Below are 17,900 nucleotides of genomic sequence, written 5' to 3'. Positions count from 1 at the left end.
ACAGTCAGGCAATACTTTTATTAGGGCCCAATAAATATTCAAAACATATGTGGTTGTAGATCAGCCTTCCCCACCTAGGTGGTCATGCTGGCTGGGAATTATGGAAGTTGCAGTCCACATCTGGTGGGTGCCCAGCTGAGGAAGGCTGTTATAGATTGCTTGAATATGCCACCTGAAGACCAGGTAACCCTGAAAGCCTGCCTATAAATATAGCTGGAGGAACCTTCTAAAGCGAGGTCTACCCAGTGGAGGCTGGTGGCTCTGGTTTCAGTGGGGCTGTAAATCCGCTCTGGGTTTCAGTTGGAACTAGTCAGAACTCTAAAAGAGCTAACCAAGGTGCTGAACCCATTTTGGGGATAGGGTTCAGCACTTTGGATAGCTTCTGTAGAGTTCTGAGTGGTTCCGACTGAAACCCAGAGTGGATTCACAGCTCCACTGAAATGGGAGCCACCAGCCTCCACTGGTTCCACCCTGTCCCAACCCACAAGAACATAAGAGTGCAAGAGGATGGTCACTGCACCCGATCCAAAGTGCCTAGCATTCCCACTGTGGTCTGGGTTTCCATACCGTGGAGGGGCTCTGCTTCTCAAGTAACGTGAAAGCGCCTACCTGTGTGTCCACGCTTTTGTACAGAGCAGGATGCTCTGTGAGAGGCAGACCTTCCTTGCATTCAGCCATGTGAGCTCCCATGTGCAGTCTGATGTGCTACAGCCTGGGCGCACGTGGGCCCACAGTAGAGACAGATTTAGACCTACGTAACAACTGATCTTTGGCAGTAGCCACTTATCAAGCCAGAGGTACAGCCAGGCAATAAAGCACCCCCAGGTGTTCTCTTGAGCTGTTCCAAGTGTATTCCTCATTTTTCGTCAGCCATCTCTGCAAGGGCAGAAGAGGACATGCTATGCCTTCTGAGATTCCTTTAAGGGGCAGGGTTTGGTTTGGTTTTTAAAAAGGCAAAGCACACCTTTCAAGCTTGTCAGCTGTGGTTGCTTTTATTCTTTCACAGTCGAGACTCTTTAGCCTGCTGGGCATTTTCCTGACCAAGGACACACAAAAATGTAATGGTTGCTTGAATAGGATGTGTTGAGTAGGAAGGAACGGGTTGGGGGGTGGGGATAATGTATGTAAAAGGCAGCTTGATTCACCCTGATAACTAAGGCAGCATAGTTTAGCCAATTTACAGTGCAATGCTGCACATGTTTACTTGGAGGCAGGTCCCACTGTGTTTGATTCAGCTTCCCAGGTAAGTGTATGTTGTATAGCTACTTTACAGGGCAACCCTAGAAAGGTCTACTCAGAAGTAAGCCCCACTGAGTTCAATGGGACTAACTCTCAGGTAAGTAAGCTTATAGGACCACAGCCTTAATCACTTAGATCAGCCCCCCCTAACTTGGCGCCCTCCAGATGTGCCGGGCTACAACTCAGATCATCCACATCCGGCGTGGGGGTGATGGGGTTTGTAGTCCAACACATCTGGAAGGCACCAGGCTAGGGACAGCTGAGTTAGATTGACCAACCACAAAGATTTTGATTGACGAAAATGCTGTCCCCAGTTTTAAAATAGTTTTAAAAATTATTTTAAATGGAAGTATTTTTTTAAAACAATGTGTAGGAAGTGCTGTCTTAGGAGAGACATTCCCCTGTGTCTGGGAGAGGAAGGGATGCCTCTTCTAAGTGGATACCTGCTGTGATAGATTTGTCTGGGCAACCTGGTGCTCCCCCCCCCCAATGTTGCTGGATGTCAACTCCCCTCAGCCCCAGCCAACATGGTCTGGGCAACCTGGTGCCTAGATTTGTCTGGGCAACCTGGCACCCCCCCAGATGTTGCTGGACTTCAACCCCCATCAGCCCCAGCCAACATGGGCAATGTATGGGGATGATGGGAGTTGTAGTGCAGCAACACCTGGAGGTTGTCCACTCCTGCTAGACCTGTTGTTTTTCTCATATCGGTCTAGTCTGATTGATTGACCAATCAATTATTTGATTAAGGGTGCAATCCTATGCATGTTTAGACAGAATAAAGTCCTACAACTCCCAGCATGCCCCTGCCAGCTGGCTGGAGCATACTGGAAGTTGTAGGACTTTTTCTGCCTAAACATGCTTAGAACTGTGCCCCTAGATTTCTGTACTCAAGCAACAGCCCACTAATAAATAAAACATTAAAACTGAGCTGGAAGGCAGGATGGGTAACTAGGGAGGGTGAAGAGTTCCGAACAGGTGCAAAACTCAGTCATTGATGCAAGCGAAGAGATTTCACTGAACGGATCTGGTCTCTTCCACTGGTTTCCAAATGTCAGGTTGAGATTCAAGAGACACACCCAGGGGAGGCTGGTGGCTCTGATTTCGGTGAGGCTGTGAATCCACTCTGGGGTTCAGTCAAAGGAGCTATCCAAGGTGCCAAACCTAGTTGGGGATAGGGTTCAGCACCTTGGATAGCTCCTTTAGAATTCCAGCTGGTTCTGACTGAAATCCAGAATGGACTCACAGCCCACCGAAATCGGAGCCACCAGCCTCCACTGGATACACCACCTCCCGGGAAAGGTTGCTGATTTTATGAATGTTCTTTTACTTTCGTCAACATCTTTATGAAGGTTCCACATCCAAATTCATCTGTGCTTTTGCATCTGGGGAAAACGTTCCAAACCATGTAACTTGATTTACACTAGCAAGCCATGATGGAATTGCTAGCATGCCACAAGAAATTCATGGATTAAATCATTAGAGGCTGCTGTGAGCCCAAAGCACCCCTCTGCAGAGGAGGCTACCTGTTCTCTCTCTGCATGCGTCACCTGTCTGGCTTTTCCTCCTTCCAAGCAGCTTCTCTGGGGCGGGGTGTGGGTGTGCACATGCACGTAATTCTGCCCTTTCTCCATATCATTTTTGCAGTCCTCGATTTGTCTCTCATTAACCTCGCACCTCTTTCTGCACATTTGCAGTCTGTATCTACCGTTTTCTCCTTTCAGGATCGTAGGTTCAAGTTATTATTGGTATTTTTTTTAATAGCGTAAATGAGCCTGCCCCAATCTGGAGCCCTCCGGATGTGTTGGACTACAGGCCCCTTCATCCCCAGAGGTTGTGCTAGCTGGGGATGGCGGTCATTGTAGTCCAGCACACCTGTAGGGTGAAGCCAACATAAAGATTTTCTTTGCAGTTAGGTGATAAAGACCAAAAAGAACTAAAATCAGGTCACAGCATTGTTCAGGTTCAGAGGTACACACTGTGAAAATCAGAGATGCCGTCTTTTGGCAGTGAGGGTCATTGGAGAGCTGCCTGCCTGTACTAAATTTATTCTGCATTCCATTTATTATTTATTTCATTTATAGCCTGCCTTTGCCTTTCTTTCATGGGGTTTAAGATGGCCTAGCCAGGCAGTCTGCTGTTGACCACCAGACAGACTGACTCCTGCTTCACTTCATCTTGTGCCTGTTCAGACAGGGGTCTGGGAAAGTATGGCTGTGCTTTTGAGGACTGCTAAATACCCAAGAATTCCTCTTTTCTCCTTCCTCTCTCATCCACTTTTCTCCCCTGTGTTTCTAGAGACTCTCTTACATAACAGGTCATTACCATGTGTTTTGAAGGATTATATGTATTTTTTTTAAATTCTCAAATCCATTTAGACAAAGCCTTGTCAAACCCAGGATTGAGGGGGTGGAGGATGTAAAATGGTTCGGCAGCAGAGGTGGGCATTTACAGCCACTGGCAAAGACCATCCCGTCCTCTCCTGTCGTTGTGTCTGCCCGCCTGCCCCAATCGAGGTAATTTCCAGGTGCTGACAGATTGTGCCTCAATGTAACACTTATTTTCCCCTTGGTTTTTCTTCTCCCCCCCCCCACTCCACTGATTACAGTCAGAAACCAGATGTGCTGGATTGCATGCAACATCTTCTTTATCCAAAGGCAGAGAAACAGGCAAGTCCAATGCTTCTGCTACTTGGCAGACGTGTCCTTGGGTTATTTCCCCCCTACTGTTTCTCCTTCTGTTATCACCTCTACTTAATAGGGTTGTGAACTATTTTACTTGCCCTACTCCTCTGCCTGTGCAGCTTGGTGTGTGGAAATTAAGCAGGTGTGGCTTTTCTCATCTCTTATCTCTGTTGCTAGGAAAAGCTTCACTTGCTACATTTCTGCAGGCTGGGCTGCTGTTGCAAAGCAGAGGAGCAGTTTTTTTTAAAAAATGTTAGCAATAACAGTAATAGTGGTGGTAAGGTTGCCAAGTTGTTATTGCATATCAACATTCTGCAGGGTGCTGTACAGAACAGAGAACCAGCAAAGCCCCTGTGCTGGGAGGCTCACACAGTCTATAAAAGACCTTCATTAAGACTGTCCGGACCCACAAGCGAGTCCCAGCTGGAGCTAATGGGGGCGTGCCAGGGGGACCACCACCACAATTTATCCCCCCCTTTTTTTTTCCCAAGAAAGGAGAAGTAGAAAGACAGCAGGGGGATATATGAGAAGAATGAAGGGTAGTGAAGGTTATGTCTACACTACAAATTTTATACCACTTCTGTACTAGATGAAAAACCACTACTTCCAAAAATCCTAGGAATTATAGAGCCACGGGAACAGCTATATAGTGAAAGCAGCCTGCCCCAACCTGGTGTCTTCTAGAGGTCTTGGACTATAGTCCCCACCAGCATGGTTGGGGATGATGGAAGTTGTAATCCATCATATCTGAAGGGCAACAAGTTGGAGAAGGCTGTAGCAGGCTGTGTCCCCCTTGAATTCTGCTTTTTTTTACATTCAAACCAGCATTTACATTTGAGAACACCCATCCCATCCTCACATGCCATACACACAAAAACTACAATTTGTGGGATTCCCTAAGGCGAGCGAAAGATGATTGAGATGACTTTATATATCTAAACATGCATAGGATTGCGTCCTACACCAGTGTGTCCACAGTTTAGATATAACCTGAGAAAGACAGAGGGGAAAGGAGAAATTGCAGGGGTGGGGGCAAGAATAAATTAAAAACAGATTCCAGCAACCGTGTCCCATCTTGCCAGTTGGGGGTTAAAGGTGATCCTGGGATTTGGAAAGGTTGAAGATGACTGCAACATATTGACAAGAGCGGTATTGGGAAATTGACACAGATATGAAAAGGGGGAAATCGAGTAACAATTGAGGAGCATAGACAGTGATGCTGAGGTGTCCCTGGAAGGATTAGCTAAAGAAATGAGGCTTGAGGAAGGACTTCTAAGAGAAAAGGGAGCGAGCGTGATGAATAGATACAACGTTCTTGTCAGCACAGGGAGCAATGAAGCAGAAGGCAGAGACAGGAGTAGGAAAAGGAGAACTTATTTGAGGTAATGCGGAATGGAAGGAGTAAGAGGGATGGGAGAAGAAGAGATCAGAAACAGAGATATTTAAGAGTGAGGACTAGAAGCTTGGGTTGAATGTTGAGTATGACAAGGAGCCCTGTTGAGTCTTCAGGAGAAGGGTGACAAAGGGGCAAGAGAGTTTCATTCCCTATATCCCCACTTAGCTGGAAATACTGCTGTATTAAAAAGGGGACCTGATTATCCAGGGTCTCTTTTCCTAGCTTCAGCATCTTAATTATCCTTTGGTTGCATGGCTTCACTGTATGTGTGTGTGTGGGCTCAAAAGCAAGATCGCTGCCCCAAAGGCACACACAGTCCCAAGCGGGCTGACAGTCACTGCTAGTGCTGGTGTAAACAGGTAGGGACTAGAGTTGCCAACTTTTCATCAAGCCAACAGCTGTGGTTTGAGCAGCGGCTTGATCTGCAGATGTTAGCAGCCAATAATGCAGGGAAGGCTCCAGGATTTGTGGGAGGGCCCCCTAAGTCCTGTAAGGGCTCCTCTGCCAGCCTTCATTCTACACCTACACAGACCTGAGGTTTGGTGTTCAAACGAGTAGCAGGGCGGCAGATGGGGTGGAGCTATCCTTATGTTTTGTGATGGCCTCCTTCACTACTGTTTTTTGAAAGACAGGGGAGGCAACATTTGGCTAAAATTGGAAGAAGCTGGTGGATTTCATAAAGGGCCCTTCCCTCTCTCATAATAGTAGAACCCGGGGTCATCCCATGAAGCTGATTGGTGGGACATTAACACAAATACAGAAGAAGAGATCACATGTTCTTTCGCTTACACAAGCGAATACCACATTTTGCCTGCTCCAAACCCCCCCGCCAAAGGTGCATGTTAGATGCTGAAGTGAAACTGGAGGGTCGACACTGGAAAGAACCCGAGAACAACCATGAGGAGGGAATGGCAAGCATACGATAAATGCCTCGTGTAGAAAATCCCTAAGACAGCTTTCTCTGTTCATTGGTAGTAGCACCATTGCTGCCGCCCTCTGAGCAAATGGCTGACTGGGCTTTAGGAGAATCAGCATCAGCTGGCTGATATCTGAAAAAAACCCACCATTGCTCCCTGTTGGCTGTTCGGTTATTGTGGCAACCGGGGTGTGTGTGTGTGTGTGTGTGCACGCGTGTGTGCGCGCGCTTATAAAGGCCCTATAGCCTCATGCCCATATCCAAGCATGTGTGCACACGGCTGAATAAAGATAGCACCCGGTAGCATCTTTGACCTTGTCAAAAGCGCCCAATTGTGCCAGCTAGTAATGCTGAGCCTAGGATAATGTTTTTCTCCATAGTGCAAAAGGCTTCACCTGATTCTGCTGTTAAATGGCATAATCTCTCCCAACCCCTGCCACCACTCTACTCCGCTGGTGAATGGATGTGTCTTTGAATCACCTCATGCACCCCCAGAGAAGGAAGCAGTAGAAGAAACTGCCTGCAAGATTGTCTCTAGAAGAAAGCACACTGGATCCTCTTCTGGCTGTGTCATAATGAATGTATGAAATGCCAGCCAGGTCCCCCAAGTCAGAGCTTAATGCAATATTAGGCATATCAGCTGGGGTTAAACAGCGGGATTCGAGATCTTAAATCCTTGTGGATAGAAATGGCTCATGGAGGCACAGCTGTAGCGCTCTGCAGAGCATGGAGATCAATCTCAGGAAGTACTTTTAAAGAGAGAGAGAGAGAGAGAGGGAGAGAGATCTGCATATTTTGCTTTAAGTGGAAAACAGCTTGTACATCAAGGCTGGTGAGTTTTGTGACAGGTTGCACCTTCCATCCAAGAGGCAGCCTTCACATATTAATCTGCCCCAAAGTTCCTGAAAAAACCAAATACCGTTTGTGATAGAACAGAGTCACTCTCACCATATAGGGTTATTTTAATACAAAATAATTATCAGCAAGTCTAAAAAAAATCACAGGAGGCCAGGAACAATCTGTACAGTTGGAGGCTACCTTTTTCTGAGCAGGTTGATGGTCCCACTTGGAAGGATTCCAACCAAGGGAAGCCTTGGGATGATCCACTCTTACATAGGCTTTCTCTTGGGATACTTCCACACTGGGCTTTTAATGGAGAATTTCCATGCTACGTTCACTCATTTTTTACAGGGGATTCATGCAACGTCCTTTTACCAGTGGTTTACCATCATTTCTCAGACCACAGAAAGTCCTTTTTTTTCCAGAACGATCGAGTAGCACAATCTTCACGTGTAGATGCCTTTAGTGCTACTCTTCCAACATTTTAAAAGGGTGGAGCTTTGACATGGGTATCTTATTTAAATTTAACTTAATAATTTGAGATATATCTCTAGGGATAATTACTCCCAAATAAATAATGAACTCTGGGCACTGTCAAAATTGCCAGTTGGTGAATACAATAATTGTTAATTGAACAATTAACTGAATAGCCAGACAAATCACCAAAAGTATTAATCAGTTTCATCAAAGCTGGAACCTACGACTGGAGTTTCAAAATAAACAGCAAAAAATCATCAGCATACAGGCTAATTTTAAATTCTAAGCCAGAATATACAAATCCATTAATACTACTAGTTCATATTCATATGTGGCATTTTTAAATCCATCTTTTAACTAGCTAAAATACTTTTCCAGCTATAATTGTTTAATTAAAGATATGTATAGCACTACAATACTAGAATGATATATTTTTAATGATTTTTTAAAATGTTTCCAATCACCACCATCATTAACCATGGTCCTAAAATGATAGTGACTAGAAAGGGTTTTTCAAACCAGGTTTTAAAATCAGCATTATTGTATTATAGCTTTATAGCACTGTTGATACCATAATGTAAAAATCAACATTATAACATTACAGTGTTATAGCACTATACCTCTCTTCCATTAAACAAAACAAAACACCATTCTAGCCAGAAAAGCATTTTAATGCTAATTATTTAAAAATAATTAAAAATAATGGGTTTATAAAATGGTGTCCAATTGAAAGCTTATAACTAATGTATATTGAGTTTCAATTGGCCCCACCCACAGTTGCTATGCCACGTTCACTGGTATGGATGGAACATAGCAGAATGTACACACAATGCTCCTGCTAGAGGGCATTTCTACATAAGGCTTTTATCTGCACTTTTACACGTGGTTGGGGGGCGGGGGAGTCCTTTCTCAGCTTTTTCATTTGTTTCATTATACAACCACTAGATGGTGCTGTGGTATAGCAGAATTGCACAATTACACAAGGCTCTCATTCCGCCATTTCTAAATAATACCAGACTTTCTTCATTAGGAACACACACACACCCCCCCCCCCGCAATAATGGTTGCAAAGCACGGGAGAGGGCCTGGAGGATGACAACATCATGTAAAGGGCCTGCAATCTACTATGAGTGAGCAATCACCAGTGCACAATAGAAACCTCATGTAGAAAGGCTCAGTATGGAAAGTCAATTGCAATTCCACTTGTAGCTTACAATGAAAGAGCAATGATTGGGTAGTGCTGGGAGCCACCTGTCTAGAAGAAGCTTTGGATGCAGTCTCATGCTGTCTCTATCAATTCAGGGTATCCAGTTTACGCCCTCGGTAACTGTACACGTGGATCTCTGTATATAGCACTTGCTGTCCAATCGACATGAAGCATTTTCTGCCATTCAAAAGATTTTTTTTCTTTTTAACCATGCCGAACTAACGGTTGAACACAGACCTGGCTATTCTGGCAGGAAGGGCAAGTCGCTACTCTCTTCTTTCTCTGTTTTCTGAACCCTCAATTTTTGGACGTTTCAAGTACTTTGCTCCTTTATGGCTGCTTCATGCTCGGCAGGAGACAAACCCGTGTTTTAAAGGGATGTGCGCCTGGCGGAGAACCCCACCATGTCCTAGAAGGATCCTGTCCTGCTCTTTGGTGTGTTTGAAGTGCCCACACATAAAGAACGACACAAGCGCTACTTGTGAGTTATTGCTCCAGCCCAATGGGTCAAACAGGAACTTTGGGCACATATTTGAAGTAAATCCACTGTGAAGTAGAGCCATATGCAGCCTTTCACTGGAGGCTGGCTGGAGCAGGTACCCTTGAGCAGGTCTGCTAAAGAATAAGTAAGCATAGCATCCTGGCCTGCCTTGCCCAGAAGCAAACTTGGAGGTGGGAGTAATCAATGCTCCTTAGGACATCTATCCAGCAGTAGCCCTGAGTCATTACCCTCAGGCCATGTGGCGGAGAGTGGTAGGCAGCAGTATTGCAACCAAAACTCTCCCCACGACCTGAGTTCAAGCCCAGCGGAAGCCGGGTCCTGGGTAGCCAGCTCAGGTCGACTCAGCCCTCCATCCTTCCATGGTCGGTAAAATGAATACCCAGCTTGCTGGGGGAAAGGTAGTCACGACTGGGGAAGGCAATGGCAAACCACCCTGCTACAGTCTGCCATGAAAACGCCAGAGTAAGCAGGCGTCCCTCTAGGGGTCAGTAATGACCCGGTGCTTGCACTGGAGGAACCTTTCTTTTCCTTTTCCTAGTCAATTTCTCTCTTAAAGGAAAATAAGCTTCCCTCAAAGCTATAGGAGGATTTTTTGGCCTTGGGGTAAATTTAATCAAATCAGAAGCTGCTTGTTAGAAAGAATGTGTTTGGAAGGAAGGCTGTACCCTTGAAAAGGCAGGCTGGAGCCCTTTTCCTCGAGAAGAGCTGCTGTCAGAGTGGGTTCCTGCATGGTTGTCATTTTTCAGCAGTAGGATATCTTCCCCATAAGTGGATCTGCTTGCAAACAAGCACTCTGGTCTGTTGTTTGAAGCCACAAACATGCAAGGAGCAGCATTCCCAATGATGTCTGCCCAGGCATCGTGGGGAACTGATGCAGGAAAAGTTAGCGTCTTTTCAAGTGAGGCCCTCGCTTCTGGCAAGGATGCCAACTTTTTTATTGGCTCTGCTCTTGTGCCTTTAACAGCAACCTGGAACTGAGCCAGGTGACGCTTTCCCCACCAGTAGAGTCCAGCTGCTGTGAAAAGGCACAAGAGCAGAGCCAGTTAAAAAAAAAAAAAGTTGGGTACCCTACCTCCTAATGCACATAAAAGAAACCCTAAGAAGGAACTCTGCTCCAGCTGTGGTTGCAGCTGCACCAGCCGCTTCCTCCAGGTCATGGGGGGGGGGAGATGTCAACTGGTCTGCACACATACCCTTAACTCCTGCGGAACAGGTTCCTCTGTTGACTCCCCCTGTAAGCATCGGTTCCAACCAAAAGCCAAACAAGGAAGCCTAGGGATCATAACAACACAAGAAGAGCTACGCTGGATCAGACCAAAGGCTTATCTAGTCCAGCATTCTGTTTCCCACAGTGACCAACCAGATGCCCATGGGAAGCCCACAGGCAGGACATGAGTGCAACAGCACCCTTCCGCTCTTCTTCCCCAGCCACTGGTATTGAAGGGTGTATTGGAGATAATATATAGTCATCATGACTAGTAGCCATTGAGAGGCATATCCTCCATGGAGGATCTTCTAATCCCCCTTTAAAGCTGTTCCAAGTTGGCATCCGTTGCTACAGCTTGTGGTAGCGAATACCACAGTTTAACTGTGCATTGTATGAAGAAGCCCTTCCTTTTTCCTGCCCTGAATCTCCCACCATTCATTTACACTGGATGACCCTGGGTTCTAGTATATGAGAGAAAGAGAGAGAGAGAAACTGTCCACTTTCTCCACACCATGTAATTGTATGCACTCTTATCAAGTCTGTCCCCCCACCCCCCGCCTTACTTGCCTTTGTCCTCCTAGGATAAAAAGCCCCAAATATTGTATGCTTTCCTCATCATGGACTTGCTCCAACTCCTTGATCATTTTGGTTCTCCTGTTCTGCACCTGCAGTCATAGTTCCTTTTTTTACATTCTGCTCTTGAAGGAGGTTTGGACAGCATACATGGTCGTCCCCCCCCCCCGCTATTTTATCCTTGCAACAAACCTGTGCTGTCAATTACACAAAGTCTAAGCCCAGTTGGCTTCATGGCTGAGTGAGGATTTGAACCTTGATCTTCCTAACCCAAGCCAACACCATAACCACTATTTGCCTCTCTTACCAGGCTGAGGAGCTTCTCTGTTGCCTCTTTAATTCCCTGACCTCTGAGAGCATCCTCCAGATTGAAATCCAAGATTCCTAGCCAAGATCATCCTGGCCATCTACCGTGGTCCTACCGATACCGGTTTTTATCTTGGGGTAACAGGGCAAAGCCATGCCCCATAAACATTGAGAAAATGCGAGTAAAGAGTGCCACAGCTTTATTAATAAAATTACAAGTTAAAGAGTACACTGTGTCTCATGCCTCAGTTCTGCGAGCTTGAATATATGTATTTATTGGTTGGTTTATATAATATTTTTCTATCCCAGTTTTTAGAGCCTCCAGAAGGCAGCTTACAATGTTAAAAACGAAGACAATGGTCAAATAACATAATAAAAATGGCATCAAATAAAATTGTATTCAGGGAGCCACCAAAAAATAAAAGTCAGTATAACTTTTGTCAGTGCTATAGGTGATGACTGCTGTTCATATGCGGAATTATTCACATCCCATAATGGCAACTGTCACTTGATAGCCTGCTCTTGACACTGCTATAGTCAATCTTCATTGCCTTACAGTCAGTGCCAGCAATTGCCTAAGTGGGATAGGGTTGTCAACTGATCTAGCCACTCCTGTAGCTTTAACAGCAGCTAGAGCTGCAGAAATCAACAGACAGCTTTCCACAGCATGGAAACGAGCATTATCACTTGGTAATTTCTGGAGTTTGAGCTGCTATTAAAGACACAGGAGCAGAGGCCAATTAAAGAGTTGGCAACCCGAGGTTGAGAGGGGTGATAGGCCTGTGAGAATTCAGAGATGTGGTAGAGAGAGGTGTGCCAGGCAATTATACAAATGGTGATGTCACAATTTGTGAAATTGAATGGAGTTACAGATTTGGGCTTTACAATTTGTCCAGTAAAGGGATGCTCTGGCTCAGTCCTGTTGGTTTAACGGAGTTTTGATCTACAACAGCTGGTGGAATTCTGGCAGGGAGCTCAACATTCTCACCTGCAGAGCAATATGCTGCTAACAGGACAGAGCTACAGGGGCCAGTTCAAAAGTTGGCAACCCTATCTGCTGGCGCGTCCCTTCTCTGCCCTTGCTGCAAAGGTTTGTTTGCTGTGTCGCCCCTTCCCGCCCCCATGCCCCTGGTCATGAGTATCCCAAAATCTGCTGTTGTGCGCACCAGACTGATAACGACAGACGGCAGGAGAGCTAGAAAAGAGAAAACAAAACAGTGCTGAACAATACAGGAAAATGATGGACTTCAATGGAGTTACAAACTGAAACAGGAGGTCCTATTCTATGTCGTGTTGCCATCTTTCTTTTCTGACAGGCTTCCTGTATCAGCTGCACATTAGACTTTAACAGCTGCACATTAGGTAGGAGGGAAAAAACATTGCTTTAAGTGTGCTGAAAGACTTTGCCTGTTGGGCTTCTGCCTGACATGCAAATTGGTGAAGAATTTGGTGGGGGGGGGAGGATGGCCCTTACACACCTTTTGAGACTACCTCCTTCCTTAGGCCCAGTTACACTCCTTTGTGGTGTTTTCTGGAACTAATGTCATATATTTTATTTATTTGAAGGTTGATTTTCCCTTCCACACCCAGTAAGGACTCCTGAGGCTATAACAGCTGTGCAGTGCACAGACATTCAACCACGGAACCTTTTCCCTGGCATGGAAGGCTTGTCAGCTTTCCAACTAGCTCCTGTAGCATTGCCTTCAGCCAGAGCTTAGTGTGCAAACATTAGCAGGTGATAAAGTTTATATCCTTGCTGTGAAAAAACAAACTCTTGCCAACACCAGCAGAGCAGTTCACCGTTCAAGACACAGCTACAAGAGCTGCTTGGAAAGTTGGCAGCTTTAGAGCACAGAGCTGCAGTGATGGGATCTGCTCCGTTTGTGCAGGAACAATGCCAGACACATTTATTTCAGTGTTTCGAAGATGCATTTAAATGCATTCCTTTATCCTTTGGGGTGGGGGGAGAGGAATATAAATACAGATACATAACTAAGGCACTTTCCCCAAATCATTTTTTCCTTTACTTTTAAAAAAGGAGAGAGGGAGAAAAAGAGGGGGCACCTGGATTTGAACCAGGGACCTCTTGATCTGCAGTCAAATGCTCTACCACTGAGCTATACCCCCATCAACTGAACAAGCTTTCTCAATAAGGGTACTCATACAGATTATTGCTCTTGGGTATTTTCTTTCCATCCTGACAGGTTGATTCAGTCCTGTACAGTGTGCTCCTCTCCCACAGACACTGTCATTCTATTTTATTGCCTTTAATTTTTTAATGGATGTGTTTTCATGACCAGTGTTGCTACCCATCCATGTCCTATGGGGGGCAGGGCATGCTACAAATGGAAAGATCTGAAGCTGCCGCCACCCTGTGATGGGCTCCGCAACTGTGACTCCCGCTGCAGCCTATAAAAGGGAAGCCATTGTCACTCGCAAGGGGGTAGCAAGAGGCCGGTGTCTGAAGGCATGGCACTCTTGATCAAGAAAGAGCTGCGTGGTTCCTGTGGCACTGTCTAAACCAGCCATTTTCAGGCAGACCATTGTAAAGCAAAGGGCAGCCTCACCAGCAATGCAGTTGTTGTTGTTCACTCGTTCAGTCGTGTCTGACTCTTCATGACCCCATGGACCATAGCACATTAGGCCTTCCTGTCCTCCGCTCTCTCCCCAAGTGTGCTCAAGTTCATATTCATTGCCTCGGTGATGCTATCTAGCCATCTCATCCTCTGCCATTCCCTTCTCCTTTTGCCTTCAATCTTCCCCAGCATCTTGGGATCGGGCCGCTTCCTATGCAGGGTTGGCTCAAGGGCAGCAGAGCTGGGCATTTGCCAGGGCCCCAAGACCAATAGGTCTTACCATTTCCACTTTGCACAAAGTATCCAAGAAGAGCAAATGCAGCCAAAGAGAATTATCAGTTTGCATGTCCTTCCTTTTCCAGGTCGGGGTGGGGTGGGGATGAAGGGCTCAGTGAGGGTGTTGCGCCCGAGAGCCCCAAAAATCCTGGAGCCAGCACTGTTCCTACATACATTCCAGCAACCTTTGCTCCTCCAGCTCTACCCCTCTTAGCCCCCGAAGATCTGTTCTCTTCACACCGAGGATAGGCAGAGACTGAGGTCTGCTGGAACGCTGCCCAGTGCAGCGCACCTGTGCACTTAGCAAAAGCTCTCAAGCAGACCGGTGTGCTGGACGAGGTGATGACCATGTGATGTAACTTTCTGCCCTAAGACTCAACCCCAAAGCCAAAGCCTCAGGGCCACTGCCTGAAACCAGGCAACCGCCTTTAGTCTTTGTTTTCCTCTTTGTTCTTCATAGCAGCTCCAGGGTGGGTGGGTGCATGCGTGCGTGTGATGTACATTGGGCAGGTGATGTGGGAGGAAAGGCTTCACCCCCTCTTCTGCTCCGCAGCCCTGATCCAAAACACCCCTCCCCAGTTGCTGCTTTGTGCAAGGTTGCGGGTGGGGGGAGCAGATCCAGTCACTGATCTCCCCTGCCATTTTTAGTTTGGGGCCCCTGAGGTGCATAACTGCAAAAGCCTTTGTTGCTGTTCACTCTGGGGAGGAAGGTGTTAAAGAGCCCTTTCTGTTCACATGGTCTGAAGTCCATCTGGGGCTTCTACGGGAGGCTGGAATTAGTGATGCCTTTGGTGGGTCAGACTGAGCCCAGGCCCGCCAGTTTCTTGTCCCTGCTATATATTGTTATGTTTCTAATTGTGTATTTTAAATGTGATTTCAGTATTTATATGTGAACTGCATAGGGATGTTATTATATTTAGCAGTATATAAATATCACAAGAATGAATGAATTAATGAATTAATGAATTAATGAAGTCGTGCCAGAATCCAGTCCTGCCTGGGACCATTTCTGTCCTCTGCTGAACACCTCCAGACGCCCCCAAACATGAATGATAGTCAGCCGAATGCCATCTATTAAGGCCCGCTTTGTCTGTTTTCCCCACAAAGGGGCTTTATTGATGTGTTTCTGCCTATGCACTGGCATGGCCTCCCTCCCTCCCTCCCTCCCCTCACTGTCTCCGACAAGTGTGGCAAGGCAAAGTGAGTCCCCTGATGTTAGCATGCTCCTGACCTGCTCTCACCTTTCCTCTGTGAGATGCAAAATCAGCCGCCTGGAGGCATTCAAGGGAACGTGGGCCTTGAATACTTGGCCATGGCTGTGTATGTTCTAAGAAACCATAAATCTACTCTTACTATCCTCAGAGGTGGTGTGGTAGGTAAAGTCAGGGATGGGCAGAAGAGATCTTCTGGGATACTGGTGGATGGCTTGCAGTAGATTGCCAAGGGCTTCTGATTCCCAATTGTTTAATACTAGCAACAACAACCAAGGTTCTTCACCTCCTTTCCTAAATTAGACTCTTTGATTGCCTGATCTGTAGTAACTCAGATGTAGCTTGCTTGCTTGCTTGCTTGCTTTCACCCAACCTTCTTCCAAAGAGGTCAGGGCAGCATACCTTGCTCCCCTCCCCAAACCCACATCCTGACAACAACCCTGTGAGGTAGGTTAGTCTGAAAGGTAATGTGGGGAAGGACTGTGATTCAGTAGTATAGCACATACGTTACATGCAGAAGGTTCCAGGTTTGATTCCCGGCATCTCCAGGAAGGGCAGGAAAACCCCCTGCTGAAACACTAGAGAGCCTATGCAACATGGAAAGTGTGCATCTCTCTGGGAAATGTTTGATCTGGAGAAAGCAGCATGTGGATGAGAACCAAATGAACAAGCCTAAGAAAGCCTCAAGTTCACATTCCTGGAAGACAAGGGAATGGCTATTATCTGTCGCAGTGACTGAGAACTGTGGGGGACATGACTACGCCGAGCGATTTTCTGCCATTTATTGGCCTGGTTGTGGGCTTCTCCTCCATAACACCATCCTGTAGTAATCCACCCGCAGAATTTGGTTTATTTTTTCCTGAGCCCCCATTTAGCTGGCAGTTCCAAGTGAGAGGGATTAGTGAGCCTGAGCCGAGGAGCAAAATTAATAAACCACAAGAGAGTGAAGAGAGAGGTTGCTTGGATGGGCGGGAACTGTCAGCGTTTCACAGCTGGCCTTTACTTGCAAACAATTCATTTAGATTGTGAAAGCAAAAAAATTGAGGACAAAACAAGCAAGATTGTTTGCCTCCCAAAGAAAGACAAGACAAGAAAAGGAATTCGGAGGGGAAATTATGGCGAATAACATCCACTCCCCTTCCTTCTTTGCCTCCCTTCCTTGGGAGGGGAAGTCTGGGGCTCATCCGAAGGTAGCATCAGTGGGCATTAGGGCTGACAACTGACCAGAAAGAGAGAGAGAGAAATTGTGAGGGAAAATTGTGAGGCAGGGTTAGGCTGGCCAGTTACACATCCCCCCCCCCAAAAAAAAAACAGGATGCAGGGTTGCACAAAAACTGCATGTGCTAATTTATATGTATAGAAGCAAATTTAGAAATAATTATTTTAATTTCAATAGAAATACAATACATCTCAGCACAGTGGGCAAGACGGTGACCAGGTGAGCTGTGTGACTGTTCAGCCTGCTGACCAGGCGCTAACTATGGATGGGCAACTTCAAGGCCCCTGGACTCTCTCTTCTTAGGGTTCTTTATCTTTAACCTGGATTTGGACTGGACAGCCTTTCAAATAAAGGACACCTTCAAATAGAGGGCAGTCCTTTGAGAGCTCTCCATAGAGTGGACCGTCCTCTGTAAAGTAGGACACATGGCCACCCTAGCCCTCTTGACCCCTCCCCTATGTGTTCCTTGAAGGTGGGGGAGATTATCCGAACCCCGTTATTGTTATATCCTCAACCATAGTTAGCTGTAATCAAAATTCCCACCCCACCCTAAAGATTTGCAAGCTATTCTGAACAAGGTTCACATTTTTATTCAATGGGCCCTTTAACAGCTGCACCTGTTAAAACAGAAGGCTACAAATGAAGATTTTTCCAACATGGAATTACAGAGATCATAATGGGGGGAATGGTTCGCCTGTTGAATTTCTGCATGTTACAAGGGTAACAGTACAAGAGCCCTGCCAGATGAAAAGAAGGAAAGGAAAGGTGGCCAGTTTAGGCGCACTTGGCAAGGAGAAAACACATGTGGCAAGAATGCTGCATGATGTCGCTAGTTGTACCTGAAGGGTGTAGCCCAGCGGAGGCCAGTGGCTTCGACGTCAGTGGGGCTGTGAATCTGCTCTGGGTTTCAGTCAGAACCAGTCAGAGCTCTAAAGAAACTATCCAAGGTGTGGAACATCTTGGATAGCTCCTTTAGTGTTCTGACTGGTTCTGACTGAAACCTGGGGTGGATTCACGGCCCCACTGATGTCGAAGCCACCAGCCTCCACTGGTGTAGCCATCATTTATTTATATCATTCTTATCCCACCTGTTCTATACTCACAACAATCCTGTGAGGTAGATTAGGCTAAGCGAGAAAGTGGCTGACCCAGGGTCACCCAGTGAGTTCCTTGGCTGAGCAGGGAGTTGAACCTGGGTCTGCTCAGTCCTTGACTGAGACTCGAATCGCTATGCCAGACAGCAGGGTCGGCGTCAAGGGTAGGCATGGTTG

The 17,900-nt window shown here is 46.3% G+C and overlaps 1 protein-coding gene and 1 non-coding gene across 2 annotated transcripts in view; one reads left to right on the top strand and one right to left on the bottom strand.

Moving 5' to 3' along the window:
• The window catches only part of DNAAF8 (dynein axonemal assembly factor 8), a 146,009-nt gene extending 134,434 nt beyond the window's left edge, over window positions 1–11,575 (top strand). Inside the window, exons 31-32 of the mRNA XM_084818797.1 lie at window positions 3,848–3,908; window positions 11,352–11,575. Of these exons, the coding sequence (XP_084674923.1) occupies window positions 3,848–3,908; window positions 11,352–11,429 (139 nt within the window). The 3' untranslated portion in view covers window positions 11,430–11,575. The remainder of the gene's footprint in view (window positions 1–3,847; window positions 3,909–11,351) is intronic.
• Window positions 11,576–13,402: 1,827 nt separating this feature from the next.
• On the bottom strand, window positions 13,403–13,474 carry TRNAC-GCA (transfer RNA cysteine (anticodon GCA)). Its single transcript has one exon. It is a non-coding gene; the product is annotated as a tRNA-Cys (tRNA).
• Between the last annotated feature and the right edge of the window lie 4,426 nt (window positions 13,475–17,900).

The sequence above is a fragment of the Heloderma suspectum genome, chromosome 12 (assembly GCF_057233095.1).
Source record: "Heloderma suspectum isolate Gila_16-S chromosome 12, 16-S_ref, whole genome shotgun sequence".
Lineage (NCBI taxonomy): Eukaryota > Metazoa > Chordata > Lepidosauria > Squamata > Helodermatidae > Heloderma > Heloderma suspectum.
Note: the sequence above shows the minus strand (reverse complement) of the source record. Positions and strands in the feature narration are given on the sequence as shown.